The sequence below is a fragment of the Rhamphochromis sp. 'chilingali' genome (assembly GCF_963969265.1).
Source record: "Rhamphochromis sp. 'chilingali' genome assembly, chromosome: 12".
Taxonomy (NCBI): domain Eukaryota; kingdom Metazoa; phylum Chordata; class Actinopteri; order Cichliformes; family Cichlidae; genus Rhamphochromis; species Rhamphochromis sp. 'chilingali'.
In genome coordinates this window covers 1,916,698-1,942,709 of record NC_137939.1, presented here as the reverse complement: position 1 = coordinate 1,942,709, position 26,012 = coordinate 1,916,698, and the positions used below count along the sequence as shown (strand labels likewise).

At 38.8% G+C, this 26,012-nt stretch overlaps 2 protein-coding genes and 1 long non-coding RNA gene across 3 annotated transcripts in view; 1 reads left to right on the top strand and 2 right to left on the bottom strand.

Annotated features, from left to right (window-relative positions):
- The first annotated feature begins 268 nt into the window (after positions 1–268).
- The window catches only part of LOC308408032, an 84,279-nt gene continuing 58,535 nt past the window's right edge, over positions 269–26,012 (top strand). Inside the window, exon 1 of the long non-coding RNA XR_013973749.1 lies at positions 269–422. This is a non-coding gene — a long non-coding RNA (uncharacterized lncRNA). The remainder of the gene's footprint in view (positions 423–26,012) is intronic.
- Positions 12,027–14,759, bottom strand: LOC308407634 (uncharacterized protein). Its single transcript, XM_080899424.1, has 4 exons — positions 14,142–14,759; positions 13,744–13,899; positions 13,334–13,426; positions 12,027–12,901 (listed from the first exon to the last, which is right to left on the bottom strand). The coding sequence occupies exons 1-4, from the start codon at positions 14,679–14,681 to the stop codon at positions 12,578–12,580; spliced, it is 1,113 nt and encodes a 370-aa protein (XP_080755550.1). The 5' UTR covers positions 14,682–14,759; the 3' UTR covers positions 12,027–12,577.
- Positions 14,804–20,421, bottom strand: LOC308407475 (uncharacterized protein; the record flags this gene model as incomplete). Its single annotated transcript, XM_080899123.1, has 4 exons — positions 14,804–15,164; positions 15,691–16,161; positions 16,281–17,393; positions 20,364–20,421. 3 exons carry the CDS (start codon positions 20,419–20,421, stop codon positions 16,121–16,123), a joined length of 1,212 nt encoding a protein of 403 aa, XP_080755249.1. The 3' UTR covers positions 14,804–15,164; positions 15,691–16,120.

The following is a 26,012-nucleotide window of genomic DNA, read 5'->3' as shown; positions in this document are numbered from 1 at the left end:
TGCAGGAAAAATGAAAATAAATATTATACTGCAAATTTGCAAAAAAGCAGCATATGCATCAAAATAAACTATTTCCAGCAGTGCAATATGAGTCCTAAGAATCCCAGAAACGACACAGAAAGTCATAAAGTCAAAGATAACTTTTAAAAAGAGCAGTATAGGCCCTGAGGCCCTGATCGCAAAAAAGACTACATTTCCGCGAAAATGACGTCACTTCCAGTTTCGGGCAGGTAATGGCGGAAATGCAAAAGTTCGCGCTGACGTCTATTCCAACGTAGGAAGTGTTTTGAACAGCTGATCAGATCGGTAAAGCGTGTTTCTGGAATATTATGTTTTTGTTCCTGCAAGCGCTTTTTATGCAGTTTTTGCAAAGCTTTATGTGGAAGTAAACCGTGACCTAGGACAAGCTGATGGCATCAGATGTAAGTACAACTCCTCCGGTTTCATATGCAAAAAAAAATTTTGCGCTAGCTTACGTGGTTGCAGTGCTACTGGGATTTAAAAATAGTTACGCATAACAGAGCGTTCCCGCTCCGATCGGCTCTAAAGGGTTAAATCTATATCTATATCTTAGATGACGGCCTGGGTTGAAATTATTACCTGTCCAAAGAAACCCCGGCATGCTGCCAGTTGGTCCGGCACATCAACTCTGTGTGAGTTTGGGAATGTGTCAGGAAGCCCTAGCGACTTCCCCCTATAGTGCCTCACTGGCAAAAGCAAGTGGGATGGCTCACTTGTGTCTAATATTTTTAATTAACTTCAAGCTTGAATGTGTGAAATTTAATATGGGAAATTAAAAGATGATAATTTCCTGCTTTGGAGCCAGTGTGCTGGCATGAATACATTACAGTAAATCAGAGCTCTGGTCTCAGAGCTTAAGACTACTGAGAAGGACAGTCATGTGTTCTCATGGCACGCTGCTCTCATGAAGCAGCGAGGGTGTAAGGTAAAGGGATGTAGAAAGCAATTAGTACTGCTTGTCTTCAATGTGAATGGCTCCAGTGGCTGTTTTGTCTTCATAAAACTGGGCTGGAATTATATAATAAAGTAGTCATAAAAGAAAGTGGAAATAATGTTATCGGTTACAAATGAGCTCCATGCTGTCAGGGTTGTACAGTGTGTATGCCTAAAATCATTTGCTCTTGTACACTATTATATTTTCATAAAAAATTCAAGATATAAAACACATTCAAACAGCAACATATTTATTATCCTTGTGCCTGACATGGAAATGTGTTTGTGTGTGCATGTGCACTGGAAAAATAAATGCACACAAAAAAATGCAAACATACTCAAAGACGATGAATCGTTCGTACAACTGTAATTTCACATCCTAACAATTTCTAATAAAAGGCGAAAAACAGCGGCAGTCATATCAGAGAAATGTGTTCTGCATGGTCACCTTCCACCTAATTGGCTATGCTTGAGAAATTGTACATTTAAACTTCCACCTACAGAACACTGCTGTAGATATCACATTATGTGTGAAATATGAAATGCAGGTAATAGAAAATTTTCCTGTTGCACTACAATTAGGAATCACTCCATGGTTGACTTTACAATGTAACTATCTGATAAGTTGCCCGCAGTGCCACCTTAATTTCTCTAATTGGATGCCAGTAAAATAACAGTCAAGAGAAATGGTCTGTACACTCGCCAAGCCCAGCGCATATTATGGACCTTCGTCCTCTGAGACTTTATTAGGGATCCAATAAAAGCTGTCAGAGTGGGAACTAGCTCCTGATAGTAACGAATGGATTGTAATCAACTAATATTCATCTTTAAGAGACTAGTTTGGCAGAGAATATAAAGCCCCAGGAAGTGATCCAAACAATATTAGTTGGAGCGTGTATCATGATTGGATGTGTGTGTGCTTGTGGAACATATGCATTGAGTGCATGTTACAAAAGGACTGTTTAATGTATGCGGTCGATTTTTCTCCTTCTCTTCACGCCTGAATTTCATGTTGGTTTAGCATAAAAATGTAAAGCTCTTTGGGTCAACTTCTGTTGTTTAAATGTGTTTAGGCCATAATTAAAATAGACATGACAGTAAGCATAAAAACATTCAGACATTTTTCATAAAAGTAAAGTAAAGTAGTATCAAGTAGTATCAATCCTGTCTCACTTGATCTGATACCAATATCAGCGTCGGCGTTGGTATCGATACTATTGACATTGGATTGTTCCACCCACCTCTAGTGCACATATTCCCTACATTTAGAACGTGTCATGTGTTTGACTGATGTCTGCAGACTGTTAACCATATGCATCAAATAAACAAAAGGCTGATAGTGAGAGAAAATTACTGATCATTCATAATAAATATGCGTTATGATTTTCATATAGCCTGCAGTGTTTACAGCTGTGTCGGTTGTGCTTGAACATTTGTTTACACACATTTGGATCCGTTTTACTGTGTTCTGCATGTGTGTTTGAGAAATTTCCCCTGGGGAGATTTTGTATTGTGTTTGTCCCTGCTGTCGGAGGCCCTTCCCTAAGGGGTGCTGCATTCATAGTGCTGGTCCCTGCTGATGGATGGAGAACTGAGACGGTGGGGAATTCCACAACTGAGGAGCACAGAAGCACCCAGAAATCCACATTTTCACATTTTGTTTGAGAATGTTTCATTACTTCTGCAGATTCTACACAGTTTCTGCCTCTCACCAGCTTTGTAGAGAACCTGAGGTAAACTGGTTTTCTAGCTAATTGTATGTGCATGCATTAGATAAAAAAGAATGCATATATCCATAAATGTTTAATGTCTTTTCAGTATTATACCATGAAAATATTTCCGCCCTTCCTGATTTCCTATTGTTTTGCATATTTGTCACACTTAAACGTACGTTTCAGATGATCAAATGAATTCTAATATTAGACAAAGATAACCTAAGTAGAAAATGCATTTTTTAAATGATAATTTAATTTATTAGGGAAAACCTACCAGCAGTGCTGGGAAGGTTTCTTTTAAAATGTATTCTACTACAGATTACAGATTACATGCCCCAAAATTTTGTAACGTATTCCGTTACGTTACTCAATGAGTGTAACATATTCCAAATACTTTGGATTACTTAATATATTATCATGCTTTTTACAACTACATGAATGTACTATTGCTGTGTGATTAATTACTATTACTGAAGGTTACTTGCCACACCAACTAGTTTTTTAAATCTTAATATAAAATTAATAACAGTAGGTGGACATTAAGGCTGCACTTTTTGCAGCGATCTCGTACATAAAACAGGTCCGCGGCTCCGAACTGTAGTAAAGGGACCTCTGACTAATACGTCGGGTTCGTGTCGGGCTCGTAGCTGAAAACTAGCTTTACTTTGCTGTCTGGGTCAACTCTGCTAGCGAGAGACAGCGAGAGGCGTTGAAAGGCTGCTCCAACGGAGCTTATTGTTTCAGAGGAAAACACGAACACAGTGTACAGTCGAGTCTTACTTACAGCTGGGCTCGTCAGGCACTCTGTTTGGCTGCAGTGGTTATTATTATATTTACATGCTTCCAGCTCCCGTTTCTGCTCGGTGACAACTCGTACATTTTGACTGTCCTTTTCCTCCCTCCCTCACGCTCAGACACATAACGTGTATGGCAGTCCATTCTCCCTGCAGCACGGACTACACTGCCCATGAGGCTACATAATTTAGGCCTATGCCTTTAACACTCTGCCTATTGCCTTCACATTAAATCACTTTTGTGAATTTTTTAAAAAAATATTTCTTCACGTCATTTGTCATTTAGAGGTGACATGGGCGGCGAGATTGACACACAGGCATTAGAGCCTCTTAATGCGTGTTTTATTTAGGTTTCCTCAGGTGTGGAATTACCAAAAATAGAGAGAGCATAGCCTAATATATGAATCAGGAAAATACCGCCGTGTAATCCATTTATTTCAGCAAAGTAACTGTATTCTGAATACCACCCTTTTAAACGGTAACTGTAACGGACATATTTACTCATATTTTGTATTTTAAATACGTAACGGCGGTACATGTACTCCATTAATCCCCAACACTGCCTACCTGGCTCTGTTGGAAATTGCCTCCTAAAGCTAAAAACTGCTTGTGCCACCCTTGGCAGCAAGAACCACAATCAATGAGTCTGTTACATCACTGTGGATTAAAAATCTGGTCTGTTCTTCTTTGCAGAATTGTATTAATTCAGCCAAATTAAAGGGTTTTTGAGCATGAATGCCCTGTTTAAGGTCACACCAAAGCATTTAGGACTTAATACCTTGACTAGGCCACTTCAAAACCTTCATTTTATTTCATTATTTTTTGAGCCATTCAGAGCTGGACTTGCTGGTATGTTTCCTTTAACTGAAGCAAATAAGGTTTGCAGTTCTTTAGATGTTGTTCTGTGTTCTTTTGCAACCTCCTAGAAGAGTCAGCATCAGTGCACTTTATTTTGGTAGGCTTGTCATTCCTGTGAGATTCACCACTTTTCCAAGTTTTTTCCGTTTGTGGTAAAAGGCTCTCATTGCTGGAGTCCCAAAATCTTAAAAATAGCTTTTGTAACCCTTTCAGACTGATAGATGCCAATGACTTTGTTTCTCAGCTGTTTCTTTAGACCAGTGCATGATTCATTTATTTCTGATATCTTTTGGTCTACTTCACTTTGTCAGACAGGTTCTGTTTAAGTGATGTCTTGATTCAACAGGTTGGAAAGTACTCAGGCCGGGAATTAGTTTTTCACATAGGGCCACAGGTAGGTTTGGACAACATTTTCCCTCCAGTATATGAAAGTCAGCATTTAAAAACTGCATTTTTTCAAACATTAAAACTTGTTTGATGATCTAAATCTTGTAAGTGTAACAAATATGCAACAAAATAAGGAATCAGGAAGGAGCAAATACTTTTTCACAGCACTGCATGAAGTCAAGTCAGTTGCTCTTTGAAGAGCAATTGCTCTGTAATTTCATGTTCATTATGTATTCTTCTCCAACCATTTTTTTTTTGGTAAAGATGGTACCGTAATTTTATGAATTGCTCTGAAATTCATTTAGTCTTCCTATTCCCTGCTCTGTGCTGTGCATTTACCAGCCTTAATTCAACTATGAAACATGCTTCAAGTGCAAAGTCTTTGAAGTACCTCTTGGTGTTATGGACTCCACTCAGCTGTGCTTGAATATCTCCCATAAAACCATCTGAAAATGTACTTCTACTCTTGTTCTTTTGAGCACAAACCCACTCCCAGTGCACTACTGTGCATTTTAATGAACTATAATTACTATATATTTGTTATCCGCTCCATTTTTCTCTTTCTTTGTTTCTTTGTTTCTTTCTTTCTACCCATGTATGTTTTTTATTCACTCTTGAATCTATACCATATTTCACCCTGTATACATGTGGAGTTTGTTTACATAAAACTCTCATTCACATCAGCAACTGGGAGGCATAACGACTGAGGAGAAGATGTACAGTGAATGGGGCATCTAAATGATTTAGCAGAAAAGGTGTAGGCCATGATTGTGAAGGTTAAAGCAGCAGTTTGAACACTGATTGCTTTGAACGAAAAGGTACATGGGTTTTTTTGAGGTGCTTATTTTGTTTGGCCTTCGGCAAATGCCTGAACCAAGTACAAACTTAGAATATATTTGTTTTATTAAGAGGCGAAGAAAGTAACAAGTACTAATAACCACTTGAACTTTAGATTTTAGACTCCTGAAACAAATGTTCATCTTTATCCAACTGTGGTTTGAAAAATAAGATCTGAAGTAGGGGTAACAAAGGCTACACTAAACTAAAAAGGGTTATGATATAATGCATATTCACAAGCCACTTCATTAGGTACACCTTGCTATTAATGGGTTGGACCCCTTTTTAAAAGTTGCTGCAGCTGTACATGTCATGTCAATCTCCTGTTCCACCACATCTATTTGACTGAGATCTGGAGACAGTGGAGGCCGTCTGAGTACATTGAACTCACCGTAATGATCGAAAAATCAGTTTAAGACAGTTTAAGCTTGACATGGTATTCCATCAGATGACGGTACACAGTGGTTATAAAGAAATGGACCTGTCCAGCATCAAGGAAGGTTCAGGTAGGCTGTAACATTTAAATGTGCTCAGCTGGTACTAAGGAGCCTGAAGTGATACATGAAAACATCACCCACATACCACCACCTGCCTGAATCACTGATGAAAGGCAGGAGGGCTCCATGCTTTCTTATTGTTTTCTGGCCCCACCACCAGCTTGTTACAGTAGAAATTGTAGACTCATTAAAACAGCTAGCATGTTTCAGTTTTTGTTGTCCATTTTTGGTGAGCCTGTGTGAACTGTAGCCTTAATTTCCTGTTCTTAGCTCACAGGAGTAGCACTTGGTGTAAATGGTAAATGGCCTGTATTTATATAGCGCTTTACTAGTCCCTAAGGACCCCAAAGCGCTTTACACATTCAGTCATCCACCCATTCACACACTGGTGATGGCAGCTACATTGTAGCCACAGCCACAGGTACAGGTGCACTGACAGAGGCGAGGCTGCCGAACACTGGCGACACCGGGCCCTCTGACCACCAATGGATGAAGTGTCTTGCCCAAGGACACAACGACCGAGACTGTCCAAGCCGGGGCTCGAACCAGCAACTTTCCGATTACAAGGCGAACTCCCAACTCTTGAGCCATGTCTTCTGCTGCTGTAACCCATCTGTTTCACGGTTTGGTGTGTTGAACATTCAGAGATGGTCTTCTGCATACCTTGGTTGTAACAAGTAGTTATTTAAATTCCTCAAAGTATATTCCAGAGGTGGGACCAAGTCATTGTTTTGCAAGTCTCAAGTAAGTCTCAAGTCTTTATCCTCAAGTCTCAAGTCAAGTCTCAAGTAATGTCAGGCAAGTCAGAGTCGAGTCTCAAGTCACTGGTGTAAAAGTCCGAGTCAAGTCACAAGTCTGAAACTTTGAATTTCAAGTCCTTTCGAGTCTTTAAAAAAAACAAACGAAAAAATAATGTTGCAGTTATATGCTAAATGTAAATATTAGACCATGTAATTTTTAAATCTGTGTTTTTCTCAACACATGACAAAATAGTGAACTTAGAAAATATACACAAATTGTGAAATTGCACCTCTTTAAAATGCATCTCAATTAAACCTAGCTCCAAGAATAATTTTCACCGACAGTTCTGAGATAAGCTGCATGTTATTCTTGGATGCGGTTGTAGGACCAGCTTTAAAATCGCATGACAAAAATATCATACACATTTAAAAAAAACTGTATCACCAACGTAGCCTGGACAACATTTGCTAGTTAGATGAAGTCAGCTATCTCATCGTAGCATATTTATATGCATATTTATAATTATACGGTTCTTGGAGTGAGTGCATACACTCATGAAGTTTAGTAACTTCAGGTCACTGCAACAAGCCCAGGTACAGTTTACCGACGGATGGGTACAGGACCTTGAAATGCACCGTGTAGAACGAAAGACCATCGTACGTATCATAAGTTTACCAGTCTCACAAATCGTCTTCATAAATACACATTCCTTAACCGTTTATTAATAGGACCTTTGAGCTCAACGGTAATTAATTAGTAGTGGAAATAATTTCTGGTAGCATCACAGAAATGTAGCAGTGACAATAATACTGTATGCTGTAATCGTACTGGGCAATTAGTGATACAAAAAAACTTTTTATCCTGTGAATAAAAGTATATGTTTTTGTCAATGTACCATAATAACAGAAGCGAAACGCAATATTGTGTCAGGACAATTCACTATTTATGCACAATAAACAAAGGAGCATAGCGCGACAATTTCTGTTCTTGCTTGTAACCTATATCACCAATTATGTTATGAAAATGACGTATTAACTACTAAAAAACACTGACCTTCGTGTAAATGCTTGGAGCAGACTAACCTGTGAGCTGGAGGGTTCTGGGACGTTATATTTGATCTTTGAATGGCTGCAATCCAGGCCATCCGTCGCGTCTTTGTTACTTCGGAAACATGAACAATTTCTCTTCAACGACGTAATCCGATAACAACCGATCTCTTTACCCGTCGGCTTCCCGTGGCTGTCATGCGACCGGCTATTGCAGTTAATAATACAACAGCTTCTTGACATTTTTGTGTTTCTTTTTATCGCTGTATAACTGATTTTAATTGAAAGCCTGCGTGCGCTAGTACCGCTTGCCACGAGTTCCCAGAATCCTTTGCGGTTCTACCCGTTAATGACGTCACATTTTCAATCTCTATATAATATGCATTTTAAATTTTATATTTGGGGTAAAATATCAAGTCTTTTCAAGTAAACCGGTTCAAGTCCAATTCAAGTCCCAAGTCATTGGTGTAAAAGTCCAAGTCAAGTCACAAGTCTTAGAACATTTTTTCAAGTCAAGTCTAAAGTCATAAAATTAATGACTCAAGTCTGACTCGAGTCCAAGTCATGTGACTCGAGTCCACACCTCTGGTATATTCATTCTCCAATTGAATAAAAAATGTATTTTCACCCAGAGACGTTCTGCTCGCTGGGTATTTTCTCTGAAACCCTAGAGATGGTTTTGTGGAAAACTCACAGTAGATCAGCAGTTTAACTATGGCACATTTAAATCACTGGAATCACCTTTCTTCCCATTTTGATACTCAGTTTAAACTTCAGGAGGTTGACTTGACATCTATACAGGCCTAAATAAGTTGCTACAATGTGATTAGCTGATTAAATATTTGCATTAATGAGCAGGTAATCACATGTGATTCTATTAATGTGTTTATAAGTAGTAATTAGTTGCTTGACCTGTGTCTGTCATAAAGGGTGTGTTGAAGAATTTATACAATTAGTAAAAACAAAATAATAAAAACACAAGAGGGAAGTTGAATGAATAAAAGTCGTGCATTTCTTTAGTTCCATCAAAACTGACTATTCTGTGTTGAAACTAGAAAAACATATTTATATGTACGTCTAGAGGGTAAAAGAGGCTTTTTTTTTTTTTTTTACCTCTGTTAAACAGATCACTCCAAGCATTCGACAGGCATGACTCCAGGGTAGACTCAGTTCTACCCGGGTGGCCATCAGTGGGGTTCTGTGTTGTTAAAGATGTTACTGTGCTGTTTTATTTACAAAAGTCTTTGGGCCCAGAGAGATGTGGTTTTATTCCTTCTAACATTGCTGTTTTTTATGAATCAATGTATCTAATACTCAGTACAAAACAATAGAGGGCCCTAAGGAGCCTGTTAATTAGGAAAGAAATGTTCTGTATTTGTTATCTCTTTTGTATTCTGCAGCATTTGACTTTCACCAACAGGAATCAGTGACCAGGGCAGTCATTCAATGATGCAACACAAGCTGTTCTAATGAAAGATATACAGAGTATATATGAAGGACTCTGGTGGAAAATGAAGAGGTAGTGAGAGGCTGAATATTATAAAAGTGGCTTAGAAACATCTTCAAAGGTGGTGTCAGGGCCTGATGCTTCTTTTGAGTGAAAGTAAGCAAGGGAGCTGGTGGTGTTATGGGTGTTTGCTATTGCTGTTTATGGTGCACGTAAAATGAAGTAAGCCTATATGAATTTTTGTGCATGAAGGTAGGTGTTTGTGTGTGTCAGTACTAAAAACTTTGACAAATAGATTACCATGAATTCAGTTTTATTTATATCATCTGCAAACCGCAGCTACCAAATGACCCCCTGTGAGGCAGCACTTTTTGAAGGTAGGAAGGAAAAACTCCCTCTTAACAGGAAGAAACCACCAACAGAACCAGACTCAAGGAGGGCCAGCCATCTGCCGTGATTAATTGGGGGAATGAGAGGAGAAAGGAAGAGAAAAAAAAGAGATCTTAGGGAGACAGGACAAAATACAGACTCTGGGAGAGAAAAGACAAAAATGTAATGACATGCTGCAGTGGTATATAAACGTGTGGGGAGTCACCTGAAAGTGAAAGTTTAGACTTTAATCTTTAAAATATTTTTTTATATATTCACAAATTGAGTCCTTAAGTGACACAAGTTGGACCAAAAATGTTTTCAGTGAAGGTGGCCAGTGACCAGTCTCACTGGAAATTTGATAGATTTGGTGGTTTGGTGATGGATGAATGACAGTAGAAAATGATGCAATATGAGAGGTAACACAAAGAGGAACACAATGGAGAAGCAGACAAAGGCAGAGACAGTTGAGTAAATAGAAAAAGCTTGTTGAGTCAATATCCGTCTCCCCCATGGCTAAAGTACTCCTCTAAGACTCCGACACTGGTCTGGTTTCACTCCTGCCTTCTTTATTTATCTTTCTCTGCCTCTTCTTTCCCTTCTTGGAGAAAATGCTTTTGTAGAGGATTTTACAATATTGGGTTTTACAGCTACTGCAGTTCACAGTTATTTTTATTTAACTGATAGTGAATCCATTTATTCATCTATAAAACAAAAAATTAAATAAAATTATCATCCACTCTTCTTTAAGTCCAAAGTTGTGTTTTCAAATGTTTTTTCCCCCAACTAACCATAAACCAAAGATATTCAGTGAAGATCAAAATGCAGGTGTCAACCAGAGCCTGACCTTTTTCTTTCAGCTGTTATTAACTTGTAGCAGATATGTCAGTGCAGGAGGATTTTCCAGTCAATAGATGACCCACCACTGTGCCTAAATACCAAACATTGTAAAAAGTTTTACCATTCAGTAGTTTCCCCACCAGGGAAGTTTTTAGTGTTTTTTCTGAAAAACACACAAATAAAGAGTTATCAAAATTTTTGTTGAGTACCGATATGGTAAATTGGCCAATCCTTTAATTAATTGCTTAATTTCAAAATTGTATATTCTTGTCCAATTTCAGTGAGAGCACATGAGCTGCAGCTGTTCGAAGCAGACAAGAGTGGATCCTGGTGAGCTCTTGTGCCATTCTTTGGACATTTATCCTCTTTTACATTTACCTCTGAAACTCTCATAAGAGTTCAGGTGTCATCTAAAACCCAATAATACTAACTTGTCTCTCACATTGTTTTTCCTCTCAGACATTGGGACCCAGAGGAGTTTTGATGTGGTGTCAAAATCAGCCTTGACTGTATATTTTTTCCAGCATCCTCTGTTCCAGATAGCAATCGAATCCATACAGACTATTGTGAGGCACTAAGACAAGTTGTCACTTCAGCTTCTGTTTTTTGTTTTTTGCTTTTTTGTGTCTCTGACTTTCACTCCACTCATATTTAAATTTATGCACTCACACACACAGCTGTTCATGTGGGCATGCGCACACTCACCTTGTATAGTGGAGTTTAGAAAAGGTCAGTCTGTGCTCCTGTGAGAAACATTGGCTGGAATGTGTAAACAAAATATCAGAATCTTTTCAAATGCAGCAGCATGAAACTCTTATTGCTTCCATTTCCCTGAGGAATGATGAAGTCCCTCATTATTTTTACAGAAATGACATTAAAATCCATCCACAAGCAGTTTTTACATTGCCTAATATATTTTAAAACATATATACTTAAAGCATGATATGACATCTTGTTAATATTGAATGTAAGACATTAAATAAATACATGAATTATTAGTAGAAGTGAAATAACTGAAATTATTCAATGGAATTTAAATGTGGTCATTTTCAAGAAAAAATGGATTTGTGATTTATTAGAAAAAAAATATGCACTGAAAAAAGAAAATAGTTGAACCAACTTAATTGAATTATTTCAATTGGTAACACCAAATTTAATTAAGTTCTTTGAAATTAAGTTAATACATTAAATTAACACAACTGATTTAAGTTACATGTACTTAATAAATTAATTGCTGTCAAATAAACATTTTGCATTAATCCAACTTAAAATTAAGACATTTCAACTTAAAGTTTTCAGTTTTTCCAACCCAATAATTTGCATAACCCAAAAGTAAAATATTGCTCTTTGCTAACCTAATAATGTGGTTTAGTGTAAATTACTTTTTGTAGTGACTCTAAAATGAAATTTTAGTTTGTATAATAAAGCTTAAATCAAAATTTTAAGTTGCCTGAAAATATTTTTCAAAAATTCAAAATCCAATGTTTTTTTTTTAAAATGCTTTATTGTATAAATGTAATAAAGTATTACCTTTATGGCAACCAACACAGCTTTTGGTCAAATACATTACACATTTGTCCTTTTTGAAACACATATGCACAAAATGCAAGTAATGCTTAGTAGGACCACAAAGTTGTCAACAAAGTGTAAAGTGCAACACAGTATTACACAAATATCAATCTTAACACATACAGTGTCAACTATGAAAAAGTGCCCCAAGAGTATACAGAAACTTCTCTTCAGCTATAGCCAATAAATAAATATCTGAACAGTGTAGCTGACCAATGGGGATGAAAAAATATAAACACTCCTCTAGAGTTTTAGAATGTCACAACAGTTTGTTGTATAACTGAGCACATCAAACCTGAAATGCAACCTTTCCCTTGAAACGAAGGCAAATATGTCTGAAAAAAAATTAAAAAATAAATAAAAATACCATAAAAGCACATTAAATTGGGGTTTGAGGTCTCTTGGAGCATAAAAAAGGCCCAACATCCAAAAGAGACTACATATTTTACATGCTATATGTCCAAACACAGTTGTTCCTTCGCATTATGGCACAGGGCCATTTGTTGGTCATTGTTCTGTGCCATTACTGGGAGCTTTGAAGTTTGATATACAGATTTTGGACTTTGGGGGACATCTTGTGCTGATCAAGCTGCATGAAGATTTTTTGGAGCACTTCAAAAGTGAAGCGAAAGGGTTTTGGATAAGCTAGGTTGAGTGCATAGATCAAACCTAGAAGCAGGGCACAAGCTGAGGCAACTGAAGTTAGTTCATGCAACACTTCCACACCCTCAATGACAATGCCAATGTCTTCAGGTGGCTCCTGCAGTCCCTCCCCCTCCTTCCGAATCACATACACTGCCATGGTGACCTCCTCCAGGTCCCTCTGAACATCATCTGCTCCACAGTCCTACAGAGGGGTACAAGACACAAACACAAATCATCATTAGCCTCACTTCTTACTGTGATTAAGTGTTTGGGTGATGTACCAATATGTGTTATGTGCTGGGCTATTTCTTGGCTGGGTGTCATCACACACCAGAAACAGCAGAGAGAGGTGTATCAATCTGACTCTAATCAAATTGTAAGCAAGAAAGATAAGATTTCCCAACATGTCAAACTATTCCTTTGAACTTAAATAATCAAGTAAGCCCGTCTTACTTAAAACAAAGTCAATCCGATATGTAATGTGTTGTTGCTGGGAATTACATAATGTCCAATATGGTCATGATAATAAATACATGTCAGCAATCCAACTAGGGTTCACGTGTTATGTTTGTTCTAACAGTTAACTTTTTTGTGTCCCTTTGACAAGATGTGCTGACAAACTGTTGAAACTTACAAGGTATTCCTTGATCAGGCCATCTGCATCTTCTCCCAGGAAGATGGTGAGGGCTTTCAGCACACATTCCCTCCGATGATTAATGTCCACAGTCTAGAACAACAAATGTTGAGTAATTTTAAACTCTAAATTTCATAAGACAGACATCCTTACTCTTATTGCTTAACTTACATGTACTTTATTTAAAAACAGTAATTCACAAGCCCAGAGATTCATTACAGAAAGAAAAGGGGATGAGTTCAGTGGAGTCGCTAAAAACATTCATGCATATGAAAGCCATGATTAGCATTGGCCTGCCCATATTGTCTTTATGAAAGATTCAGTTAAATATATATATATTTTTTTGGATTCAGATATATTTTGACAGCCCTCTTAGTTACGAAGCATCTTGTTTGATGGTACAGATTTACCTGGTCCAATGTGTCCAAGATGTTCGCAATCTTTTGGCGTGTTGCTCCTCCTTTGGCACGTATGACTTTGATCAGCTGACTTGAGTGCATGTCTAACTGGGCCATGAACTTCCACTCAAGAGGAACAGCCATGAGCCTCTGGAACTCTGTATTTATCTAAAAACAAAACACAAATGACAGTAGATATTGTATTATGGAACAAAATGCTGAAACTGATTGTATGCCAAAATGTCTATATCCCAAAAAGTATAACATATATGGGAATTCAAAATGTAAATTCTTTCATTAAGTTCAGTGTTATAAAATCTCAACCACATCAAGTTATGACCGATTCATGAAAGTTAACTGCAATAAATCCCGAAGCATACAGACTTCGATCACTTCAGTTCCATTCTTACCTCTTTCTGTGTGAAGAGTGCAGGCCATCTGTCCTTCAGTTCCTGAATGCTTGGTTCTTGGTTTACCACCTCATGTCGTCTGTAGGCAAACGTGTTAGCCATTTTGTCTGCGATGACCCTTTCATTGTCCCTTATCCCAATCTCTGTCAGAAGTTCTAGTCTCACTTTTTCCATGCTGTCCAGAGTCTCACCAGTAGGAAAGGATGGATAAAAGTTAGCTTCAGAACGTTTTGGCTTCTTCACTTTTTTAGCAGGGAAAGCATCTGTAGTAGCTTTAGATTTCAGTGAGTTTACACACAGCTCTGGACACCCCTGTAATTTGAGCTGGGTCCTGTAGTTTGCCATTTTGTACTTCAGTCGTTGTTTCCAACCGTAGCAGCCATTGAATGATCCAGGTTCTTTCAAACATGGGTGCTTTTTGATAAGGGCCTCTGCAGCTGCGCAGAAATGTGCATCCTCTGGATAGGCCTTGTAACGGTAAATTTCTTCTGCAACTCTTTTCAGGATATCAGACAGCATTCGGGCGCTTAAAGTCAACATTTTTTGGCTCACACGGTACTCAGTATTCCCCCTCTCTAGCTGTAGCTCTGTGTCATATGAAAATTGGGGAATTGCAAAGTCTTCTGGCCACTGTTGTATTCGAGATGACATAGATTCAGGGGATGAGAGGATAATTGTGTCATTTGATGCCACCGAAATACCGTCATCAGACTCAAATGAAAGAGACAGAGATGAAGTGGACTGATCGGCACTGATCAAAGGTGGATTTGTTTGCTGGTGGATCACTTTGATTGTCCCCAAATTCCGAAGTTCGGTGGTAGAATTCAGATTAAAGAAGTCGTTGCCAAAGTCTTGGTCCATGTATTGCAGTCTGAAGTTACCTTTTAACCCAAAGGTAGTCTTTATCGTGCTGAGAAGGTCTTCAAGTGACTCTGGGATGCCATTTGGAAGAGTCAGCTTTTCAATGTTGTTCTCTCCTAAAATCACCTTCAGTCTTGCAGGTGTTGAACCAGCCATGGTGGTCTGAGAACAAAGCACAAGCACAGTTAGTGAGGATCAACATGTAAACCACTGACATTTCCAATTAGGAGAATTTAATGTCAAACTAGAGGAAAAGAGAGAAGGCAAAGAGAGGAGGAAAGGGGAGGAGAAAATGAAGAGGAGAGGTGGAGATCAGCTGAGGCAGCGAGGAGAGAAGGCAAACCGAAGAGGAGAAGGGAGGAGAAGAGAGATGGCGAGAATATGGGAGACATTGAAGAGAAGAGAGAAGGAGAGGAGGTGAGGAGAATATAGGAGACAATAAGGAGAGGAAAGAAGAAAAAGAGAAGAGAAGCAGAAGGGGGGAGAGCATAGGATTAGCATTCACTGACTGGAATCCAGCGACCTGCATTAAAAAAAATGACATAACTGATGAATTGCCAATGACATCATCACACCACTTTGGCTTGCAGTATAAAATAAATATGTTCTGAGAACACATTAGTATTGTATGGGTCTGGGTTTTGTTTTCCCACTTAAGAAAATACTTTATCATATTTTGAGGCCTCACCATTTAAACATGGACATATCTTTTCAAGGTGACAAGACGCATCCCTCTAATATTGTAGTCTGCCAGTGGGTAGGTATCATGCAGTTCTTGTGGCTCAACAAGTTCCACTTCTTTGCTTGGTGATGTTTTGAGATCATAAGCTCTGTAGTGTTCCATATACCATCCGCTAAGCTTTTTCAGAATGAAGATTAGTTTGTCCTGCAGTATCACCATTTGGATGATTTCACCAAACTCTGGCAGTCCTCCCAGTGAGCCGTGGATCAAGATCATCCCACACTTGTAGATTATTCCATTATATGCTACACTTTTAGCCAAGCACACATTGTCCATATCTGGAGACTTCTGTCTCAGTGCATTTGAGATGTCCTTGTTAAGAACATCAATGTGAACAGTGGAAACATCTGTTACTTCCAGTGGGGGTTTGGCAAAGCTAATTGCATGCAAATGATATGCAATCTGATACTGATGTCTCTGTGAAAGGGAAAGAAGTACATTTTTGAAGCATCTGATGTTCCTTGCAACTCTTTTAAAAAAACTATGCTTTGCTTCGAATCGCATAGTCCATAGTGCAACCAGTGGCCCAAACTTACGGATCAAGTATGGATAATGTTCCAAGTAGTGGTGCTTTGGTTTAAGATTAACATCTGGGAAAACCTCTTGAAACTTGATTCTGTGCTCGGAGATCTTAAAACCAAGATATGCAATGGAGTCCTCAGTATGAACAGGACTGACAACAAGATCAACAATGTCCTTCAAGTCTGTTAAGATGTGCCAAGCAGGCTCCTCACAGGGTACACTCTGCCCAACGAACAAAGGCAAAAATCTGATAAGACTCCAGTTCTCGTGTGCATTCCCTCCTACACTTTTTTTGGATGCAAAACTGAGAGCCACAGGATGAGGTCGATTTGTTTTGTCAGCCCACTTAAAGTTGAAAGATGATATTGCTTCATTCAATGTACATAATGTGAAATACTTTTTTTTGATTAACAAATTGAGGCAAAGCGCAAGTTCAAAAGGAACAATTCCCTCAAAAAGATCATGTACAACATCAGGTGGAAACCCAGTGGTAACATCAAAATGTGAGAGGTGCTTTGACAAAATACACTTTGATTTCACACCATAATAACTGGGCCATTTGTTTTCCTCGATAATTCGTAAATGATCTGCATGAATGTCTTTTGTTCTTAAAGTAAAGACTTCACTTCTGACTTCAATAGTCTGGAACTCTGATGTTTCTGCAGTGCAAAATCTACATACGTATGTCCCTGAGAAATTTTCAAAGAATCCAGCAATACTGTGTGCACCAAGGTTGTCGGCAACAACACACTGAACAGTGCCTTTTACTGTTCTGCCCAACTTTGACAGAAATATCCCACTCTGTTCCAAAATTACAAGATCATTAATTACAGGTTTTAACACTTTCTCATACCCATAGCACTTCAGATCATTACTTTTGATTAAAGCAGCCAAATAGATTGAGGTTAAAGCAGAATTACAGCCTGGTGGCAAATTACCCAAAACCCAGTACAATCCACAAATTTTATGCTTCCTACGTGATGTACCAAGGGGATTACATATTTCGAATTCATCAATGTATAATATCAATGAAATGCTTTCCTGCTTGGACAACAGTCCATTTTCATGGAAGAAGTCACCATTGAAGATAGTTTTGTAGTGCACAGAAGTTTTTTGAGGCTGATTATCTACAGTATTCAAATTAACAGCCTGATCCAAGATTGTCTGGCAGTCAAGAATATGCTGCAAAGACTTTAAAATTGAAATATATTGGAATGACTTGTTATTTTTTCGGTCAAGTATATATTCCACTGGTTCCACTACTTTAAAGTGGCTCTTATAGTATGCTTTTCGTCTCCAAGGACTGGAAAGTGGACCTTTATCTCCAATTGCTTTTTTTACAGGGTTTGTCTCACAGAGTACACTGGCTAGCTTTTCAACAACTGACTGGTCAAATTGGCATCCGTTGTCTTGTAATACTTGGCTAATAGTCTTTTGGGTAATCGCCACAGAAACAGAACCAATCAAATAGTTTAACTCCTGCAAAAGCTCATCTACAGCTGCATTAGACACAAGAAAGATGTGTTCCAACTTAAGGAGCACTGAAGCAATTTTAAGCTCAATATCCTTCTCTAAGTTTTCAGAATACCCATTGTCAAAAGCAGAATTTAAATTTACATCACTCTCTATAATTTCCACATCTGAAATATCACTGGCAACACTGGCAAAAGATTCATCAACAGAACTTATTCCAGGCTTAAATGTGTTCACTGTACCAGAGTGTTTTCTGTATTTATGACTTTTGAAGTTCTCATAGACATTGGTTTTATATTCACAGTTTTGGAACACACATGTTACAGTCTCCTTATTTTTAAGATGCTGATAGATATGTTGAAAATATTCTCTTTCTGTGGAGAGTTGATTATGGCCACAAATATGGCAAGTGAATGTGGACGCAGCTTTGGAGACTGCTTGTTGGGCAGGGTGATTTCTTGATAGATGGCTCAGTAGGGCGTTCCAAGTCTTGAACCTACATGCACAATTTAAATAAGTGCATGGATATGAGTGGCCTCGTCCGTAATGCCTATGAATCAGTTTGTAGTGTTTGAGCAATTCAGATCTTTTTGTTAATGTTGTCCCACAGTCCTTGCATCTCCACATGAAGCATAGCACTGGAGGAACAAAGAGACACGCTTTACTGGGTGTATATAAATAATTTGAGAAAACACAGAGGGAGAGTTGGGCAATATTACAATATATCAATATGGTGATATGAGACTAGATCTCATCTCAGCTTTTTGCCACATTGCCCAACACAAAGCGAATCATTTAAACACAAAATGTATTCATCAAATGTAGCCAGCCCTCTCTAAATAGATTTTAAAGGGATAAGTTCAAAACAAAAGTTTAAAAACAAAACCCAAATGCCCATAGGTACTTTTTTTTTTTTGGCAATTGTTTTATATATAAAGCCGATTCCTGTTCAGTGTAAAACTGAATTAAGTTTAAATGAGACATTACTATTTTGAACTTGCATACCTTTGTTGTTGATAAACTGAAAGTACGCAAGTTCACAGGTAAAACGAGCTGCCTGGCACGCCTCCACACAGGAATGCCCCTCTTGAAGTAGTCACAGAGCTGAGAAGAAGTTAGGTCAGAAGGTGGCGATGGGGCATCACATTGGACACCAAGCCAAAGGTTGTGGCACTGTCCAGGGTTCCAACCAGAGGTGATGTAATCTTTCTGCCATCAGCAGACACCCCTCTGGAGAGGTTGACAGGAAGGAAAGGAAGCACTACCCAAAGTCCTAAAGATTAAAGATATGTTCGAGTTAGTCTGTCGATCTTTCATCATGTTTACAGTGTTCATCTGCATCTATGTACTTATATATGTATTCAGACACAGACCAGAAGTGTGCTAGGTCTACAAGAAATCTGATGGCTGTATTTTCTGTGTTCAATAGCGTAATACTTTCTTCTATGATTTCTAATTTTGATTTTCTGCCGCACACCATCTCCCTCTCACACGGCTGATCCGTGCGTGTACGAGCGCTGCACGCACCCTTTCTCCTCGCCTTCTTAACGTTATGTACATTGAAAGCAATGCAAGCGGCAGTAAATGCATGCTTCCTGGAGCCACCACAGCTAAACTTTACCTCCTACATCACCTGTGGCCGTGACCGCGTGAACTATTCGCGCCGACAGGCATACTGCGAACAACCACTCGTGTATAAATGCGCGCGCCCGAAGTAACGTAGTCTGAAGAGAACCGCGGCCCAGCTTGCCGCTATAATGTGCTAATGCTAATGAATAACTAACAGTAAGCCAACACCGACACACTGCATGAATACACAACTTTAAGCTAGCGTTACGATATTAAAACAAGAGAGTACCGCCGGAAAACTACTAACTTAACCTACATGTCCAAGCACAAACTACCAACAGGTCTGACATTTCGCTAATGTTAGCAGGGCTGAATGATAGCGGTTTGGTCAGGTCAGTTTACTAAACACTTAACAAACTTAACAATACAGTTGGAATATTTTTATATCTAATATATTAAAATATGTGTTCTACATTTGACTTACCTTCAAGGACTATGGAAAAAGTAATATCTTCGTTACCTTATTGACCAAATTGTTCACGAGGTCCTGCCTGCAGCCAAGTGCCTCTCAAATTGTTGTTCTCAACCGCAAGTAGAAAATTCTGGAGAAGGCGGAGACGTCATGACATCAGATGCACTGCGTCAGGAGAAACCTAATTGATGCAGGTTGACTCTAATGAGAATAGCAGGTTACATGTGTACTGAGGGAACAACACGTAATAACAAGTTGATATACTCCACAAATTTAGACTGGCTCCACTAAAGCAGAAATCTTAATGAAACTGACTCTGAACTTTACATAACTTCAACTACTGCTGAAATACACTTTTTAGAGTGTGGTTACAGACCACGACACAACCAAAATTATTGCCATATGCAATGAAACTTGGAATCTCATTGCCTTTATAATAGTTGTTTCAAAGATGGGAACCTGGTCTGTGACCGCTCACAGTCAATCGCCATCTCTAAAGTGACTTTGATTTGTCAGTAGTGTCAATATGGAAATAAAACAGCAACAAGATTGAATCAATCTGGAATTCACATTAACTACTTACGTTCCAGCATCACTGAGCAACTACAATGACCTGGATCACTGAGAATCTCCACACTCATTCCAGCCAGAAGCTCGTAGAAAGAGGTGGCTGTAGCTCAGGTGGTAGAGCTGCTCACCTACCAGGCAGAAGTTGGATCGATCCCTCCAATCTGCATGCCAAAAATCTTGGCTAAGATACTAACCCCAAGAAGCTCTCCATTGGATCGTGTGTGTGAGGTAGAAAAAAACTGCTTGTATGAATGAGTGAAAATGGGTGAATGAAGCAAAATGTGTAAAGTGCTCAGAGAAGAAAAGCGCTATATAAGAACCGGACCATTGAAGCATGCACCTTACTGTTATATAACCAGAATATTGCAAAGAGATGCATTGCAGACAAGTTGAACCCATTAACACCGACTGACTCACATTGTTTGCAATGTGTTGCCAATTGTTTGGAGACGGGTTGCCTCCCTCCAGACCACCTGTGCAATTACTGAGCAACAACCTATTTTCACTCTAGTGTAACTAAGTCATTAGAGAGAAGTTAATAATCCTAACAGACCACGATGAACCATAGTAGTGGGGGCGGAGCTAAAAAAGTCACCATGGGGGTGGAACCACCCCTTCTGAAATTTTATTGGCTCTTTCTGTTGCTTTTTAAATCATTAGTAGTATTATTTGGAAGTAGTGTAACACTAATAATGTGCACCTAAAGCTTATGTGCAAAACAAAACACTAAAAATTCTTTAAAATGAACAAAAGAGACTTTGTTCTTTTCATCCATAAAACATTATCGATTTAATATGTCATCCCCACATTCATTCACAGGTCAGTCTATTAAAATCATTACACCTCGCTGAATTTCCAACTACTTTTCAAGTATTTATTTACTTTGTGTTCACTTATGTCTGATTTCCCCTGGGTCCTCCTTACAAGTTCTTGTTTCCCTCTGTACCAATCCCTTAAAGAAAAACAAAAAACAAAAACAAGCCACTGCCATATGTTAGCTGTCAGCCAATAATGACTCACATTCTATACTGTCCTGCTAAAACTCACCGCAATAAAATCAGATAAAAGAGAGTGCTTGGAAAGCATGCAAGAAAAAACTAATGTAAGAACAGCTTTACTCATCTTCTATGATTCATTCTTTCTTCCATAGAACTCCAAACACATCATATCTTATGATACCTTATGTTGCAAGGAGTCATCAGGCTGACACGGGGGGAAGAAATAGTACTTTTTATCAGTCTATTGAGTTTGCATCACCATAAAAAAAAAAAAAAGCTTTCTGTAAAGAAAATATGATTCACATTATTGAGTTTCCTCCTCACAGTCTCTGCTCAACCTGAAACCAGAAAGACACACACCAGATGGTAGCTTGCTACTGCTTAAAGGACCTATCGTTGTCAGTCACATTTGTTTGTACATATTTGCAAAGTTCATAAAGCTTGAAATATTGAATTGTTTGACACAGTCAGTTGAACACTAGGCCAGCTCCTGCAGGAGACCAAGGATGTCAACAAAATGCATAAAACAAAGCTACCAGTGTACATTTGATAACAACTGACAAAAGAAATATGGTTTGTTGCAAACTTTGTTGAGTGCCTTAGACCTTTGAGTTTGGGGGCGCTCAACCTGAGCTGTCCCTTTGATATATTTCTTCTGAATCCTGGTCACTCCCAAAGAAAATCTTTGGAGTGGCAGCTCTGCCTCCTGCCTTCTTGTTTGTACCACAGTCTTCAAAGCATACATAAGAGCTGGTCTCACTACCAGCTTGTAAACCTTCCCTTTCACGCTCGCTGCCATCCTTCTGTCTATCCGTCCCCATTTTTGTTTATCTAATTAGGCAGAAAATGTGTCTCCTAATCTCTAATTTCATTATGTAATATGCGAGCTGTATTGTTCATTTTCCATGAATGTCTCAATGGGGACAGGTGTGGCATCTGTATAGTGATTACATTTCTGATTCTACTGAGTTAGTAATTGATACATTTCAACTGTTCTTTAAAACACTTCAAATGCTTTCATTAACTTTAAATTGGACCCCAATGCAAATAAAATCAAAGGCATGCTGCTATTATGGTCTGGAGAGGACAGATTATAGTAATTATTCATAACGGACCATATGCATTTGATAGACTTTAATATAAAAAACACAGTGTCCAGCTGTGTAAAATATTTCTTCTTAAATATGTAGAAAAGCACAAACCGTGACAAAATGTTGTTCAGCCTCGTTCACAGTAGCAGATAGAGGACTGTTGAAAGAAACTTCCTCTGAGTTCTGCACTTAGGCAGCATCATTTATAGAAATGCCCGTCTCACAGTTGAATCCAGTCATAAGTGATACGTGTACCTTGAGTTGTCAGACAAATAGCTTGTGTTGCATCTGAAACTGTGCGATTTGAAAGATTAATGATTTGTTTCTCTGTTAGTACGTTTCGTACCTGAACATAGAATCTGTTGATAGTTATCATGTGCAGCTTGTCACCACACAACTGCATGTTGCCTAGCAAGAATACCAATATTCCCTTAACAAATGCCTCACCATCGAGCTGTAGGGCAGAAAAAACATTTCCCCCTGGGACCACTGCACCCCCACCACCTTTTACCCAGAGAGTCTGTTAGCTCTGTCAAGCATAAATATTAATTACTGTACACAAACACAGCACTGGCTTCCAGATCCACTAGGTTAAGGGCAGTCAATCTTCCCTCATTGATTGTACTGTAGGAGGCTTTTTTATGCCAAAAAGTTACTTTAACCATAAAATAAACTATAAGTAATTAATTATGTAAGAGTCATTTGGACCGGAGCACAGATAAACAGCATATTTCACAGTTGAGCGAAGGACCTAATCGTTGTACCAAACTATATTTTGGAAAGACTAACCAAGCCTTAAATCTGTCTCATGCTTCATGTAGTCAATCCACCTATGCTGTCTGGAATTTCTTCACAATAGTTGTCTTGTAAAAACTGGACTACAGGGTTTATTCATCAGAATCATCGTGGCTTTGTTGAATTCTCAAAATGAGCCCAAAATAAAACAAAAGTTTAAAAAAAGGAAAATTCCCATCTAGTGGCTGGGAAAACGTCTCCATTATCCTGTGAAACACCACTGTACTTTTCCTTTGAAAAAAACTTGGCTGTTCTCTTTCAGAGAAAGCCAGTGTTCACACTACCCTCAGGAGAAAATTACACAACTCCTTTGTTCTGATTGGATTAAATACATTTCTTCCAGCAGCACCCTGTTCTTGCTTCTTTGCAATATGTTTAATGTCTTCACAGTTTTTCAAACACACACACACACACACACACACACACACACACACACACACACACACACACACACACACACACACACACACACCCAGAGGAGCTGAACAGTTGAAGTAAAACTCAAGGCTTAACCACCGATCCAGCTTGCTGAACTTTCTGCTCTATCGACACTTCTGCTGAGATTAAATAAAGCCTGGTTCCTTCCTCTCCCTCTCACTCAATCACTATCCCTACTTTTCTCTCTTTCTCTGTCTCTCTCTTTTTTTAACATTCTCCACTGTCCCCCTCTCTGCCCCCATACCTATTTTCCACACCACTGCTGGTGTGCCCTTTCATATCCATTCAGGATTATCATCAAACTGTGATTCTGTTTGTGTGTATGTGTATGCATGAGGTTGCGTGTGTGTACTTACTCGAGTGCGTGCATGTGCAGGAATGCCTGCTGAGATTACCTTTTATCTCCCTACTGATCACATCCGTGCAGAAGAATCCAGCAGAGGCATAAGAGAAGTTGGACAAAATAGTGCTGCTTAATTATGGCAAAAATCATAATCCAAATGATTTTGGTAGCTATTGAGATTTCAAGTATTACAGTTTACTTACTGCCAATAGAAACATCGTACTTTGAACTTTTAACACAAGAATTTTCTTAAGCTTTAAATATAATTAAACTGAGAAATGTGATTTTCTGCAAGTGAGAAACCAGGTTCACTACAAATTTGGGATGTGAGATGGGAAAGGGAAAACAGTCATCTGGCCACAATCCTGCCCTATCACCAATGGCTATCCTCACCAACGGCATTGCCACATCTAGGTGAGACTCTTAGGCAGAGGCAATCAGTCATAATACCTCAGATTGTACCTTTGCACTATTGGATCGTCAGCCAGCGCAGGCTGTCTGCAGTTAGTGTTGGCTGGGAGACTTGTACTGTAATTGAGAAGTCGCCCAGCGCTGCTACAATAAAAACAGTGATTGCATGAGCTCACTCGCTTCTCACTTTTTGCTATTCTTGCCTCATTCGTGTACCTCTCTCTGAAAAATTGTTGGAATTTGTCATGAGAGAAATCATCTGCTGTCTTATGAAAAACTGAACCTTGTTTTTGCTGGCCTAAAAAAATAGCAGAGACATGGGTACGCTGTGAAACACTAGTATGTTAGTATGCTTATTATTGCAGGGTCTTTACTTTAACACTTTAAATCACCTTGAGATGACTGTAGTTGTGATTGGTGCTTTATAAATCAAATTGTCATCTATGTTAAAACCGTATACTAACATATATAATCTGCCAGGCATTTTAACCTTACTTTCTTTATAGCATTTCCTGGGGTGGGAGTTTTACATCATGCTAATTTAATGAGTAAACTGTTGGGTTTACTGTCTGATGATGAAATTTATGTCACCTGTGTATACCCAAGCAGATTTCTAGACACGGAAAGTATTATCAAGGCTTATGTCACATGGGCCTAGAGATTGGCCTTTGTCCCCCTGGGAACCTGCAGTCGCTATGGTGGTCACTAGTTGAACTCGTTCGGTCTCTACAGATTGCTGCAGTTGTCCATAGTTTGCATTGGGGATGCCATTTTATGTGCAAACACTTGCAAGTAGTAGCACAGAAGAACATTCCCTTTCAAAGTAAAAGTTGTGACTCAATACCTTTCAAAAGGTGCAAGTTTTACTTTGTGTTACCAGATAAGTTGGGATGTTTCATGCACGCTATTGTGGCTACATCAATCTGAAAGTGACCAAAGTATTGGCAAGCAGGTTTGGTGAAACACTTTATACCTGTTAGTGCCAATTTTCACCCATAGGTTTCAACCTCAATCAAACAGTATTTCTTCCTATACGTGAAAACATCTGAAATAGCTTTGAGGTATGCTTCATGAAGCCAGACTGTTCAACTAGTAAAAATTATTTTGTGTCAAATGTGATTTGTTTACATGCTGCAAAGTAGAAAATTTAAATAAACATGTTCAAGTTTATGATTCCAGAGTTTTTGTCGGCTCTGCTGCATATGTATGAGAATCAGAAACACTATAAAGGGCTTTGTAGAAACTATCTAAGATTAGACGGTATTACGTGCAATATGTTCAGACCAGTTGGTTTTTTAACTGTGCTAACCTGGCTGTCTGCTTTGTTTGCCCAGCTTCTTTTTTCTCTTCTTGGATGTGTGTTTGTGTAGGCGTGGTTGTGGTTACCTTCCTCAGTGTAGCTCCTCCTGTCTCTCCACCTTCCTCTGGGCACACACCTGCTGCTCATCAGTGATTAGGCTCACTACTGAAGGCTGAAAGAAACACTCAATGATTGCCAGATCATTGTGTCAGCTAAAGTGTGCTCTTGGCCTCTGTCTTGTTTGGGTTCTCTGTGGGGGGGGTTTCTTTGGCTGGGATAACCCTTC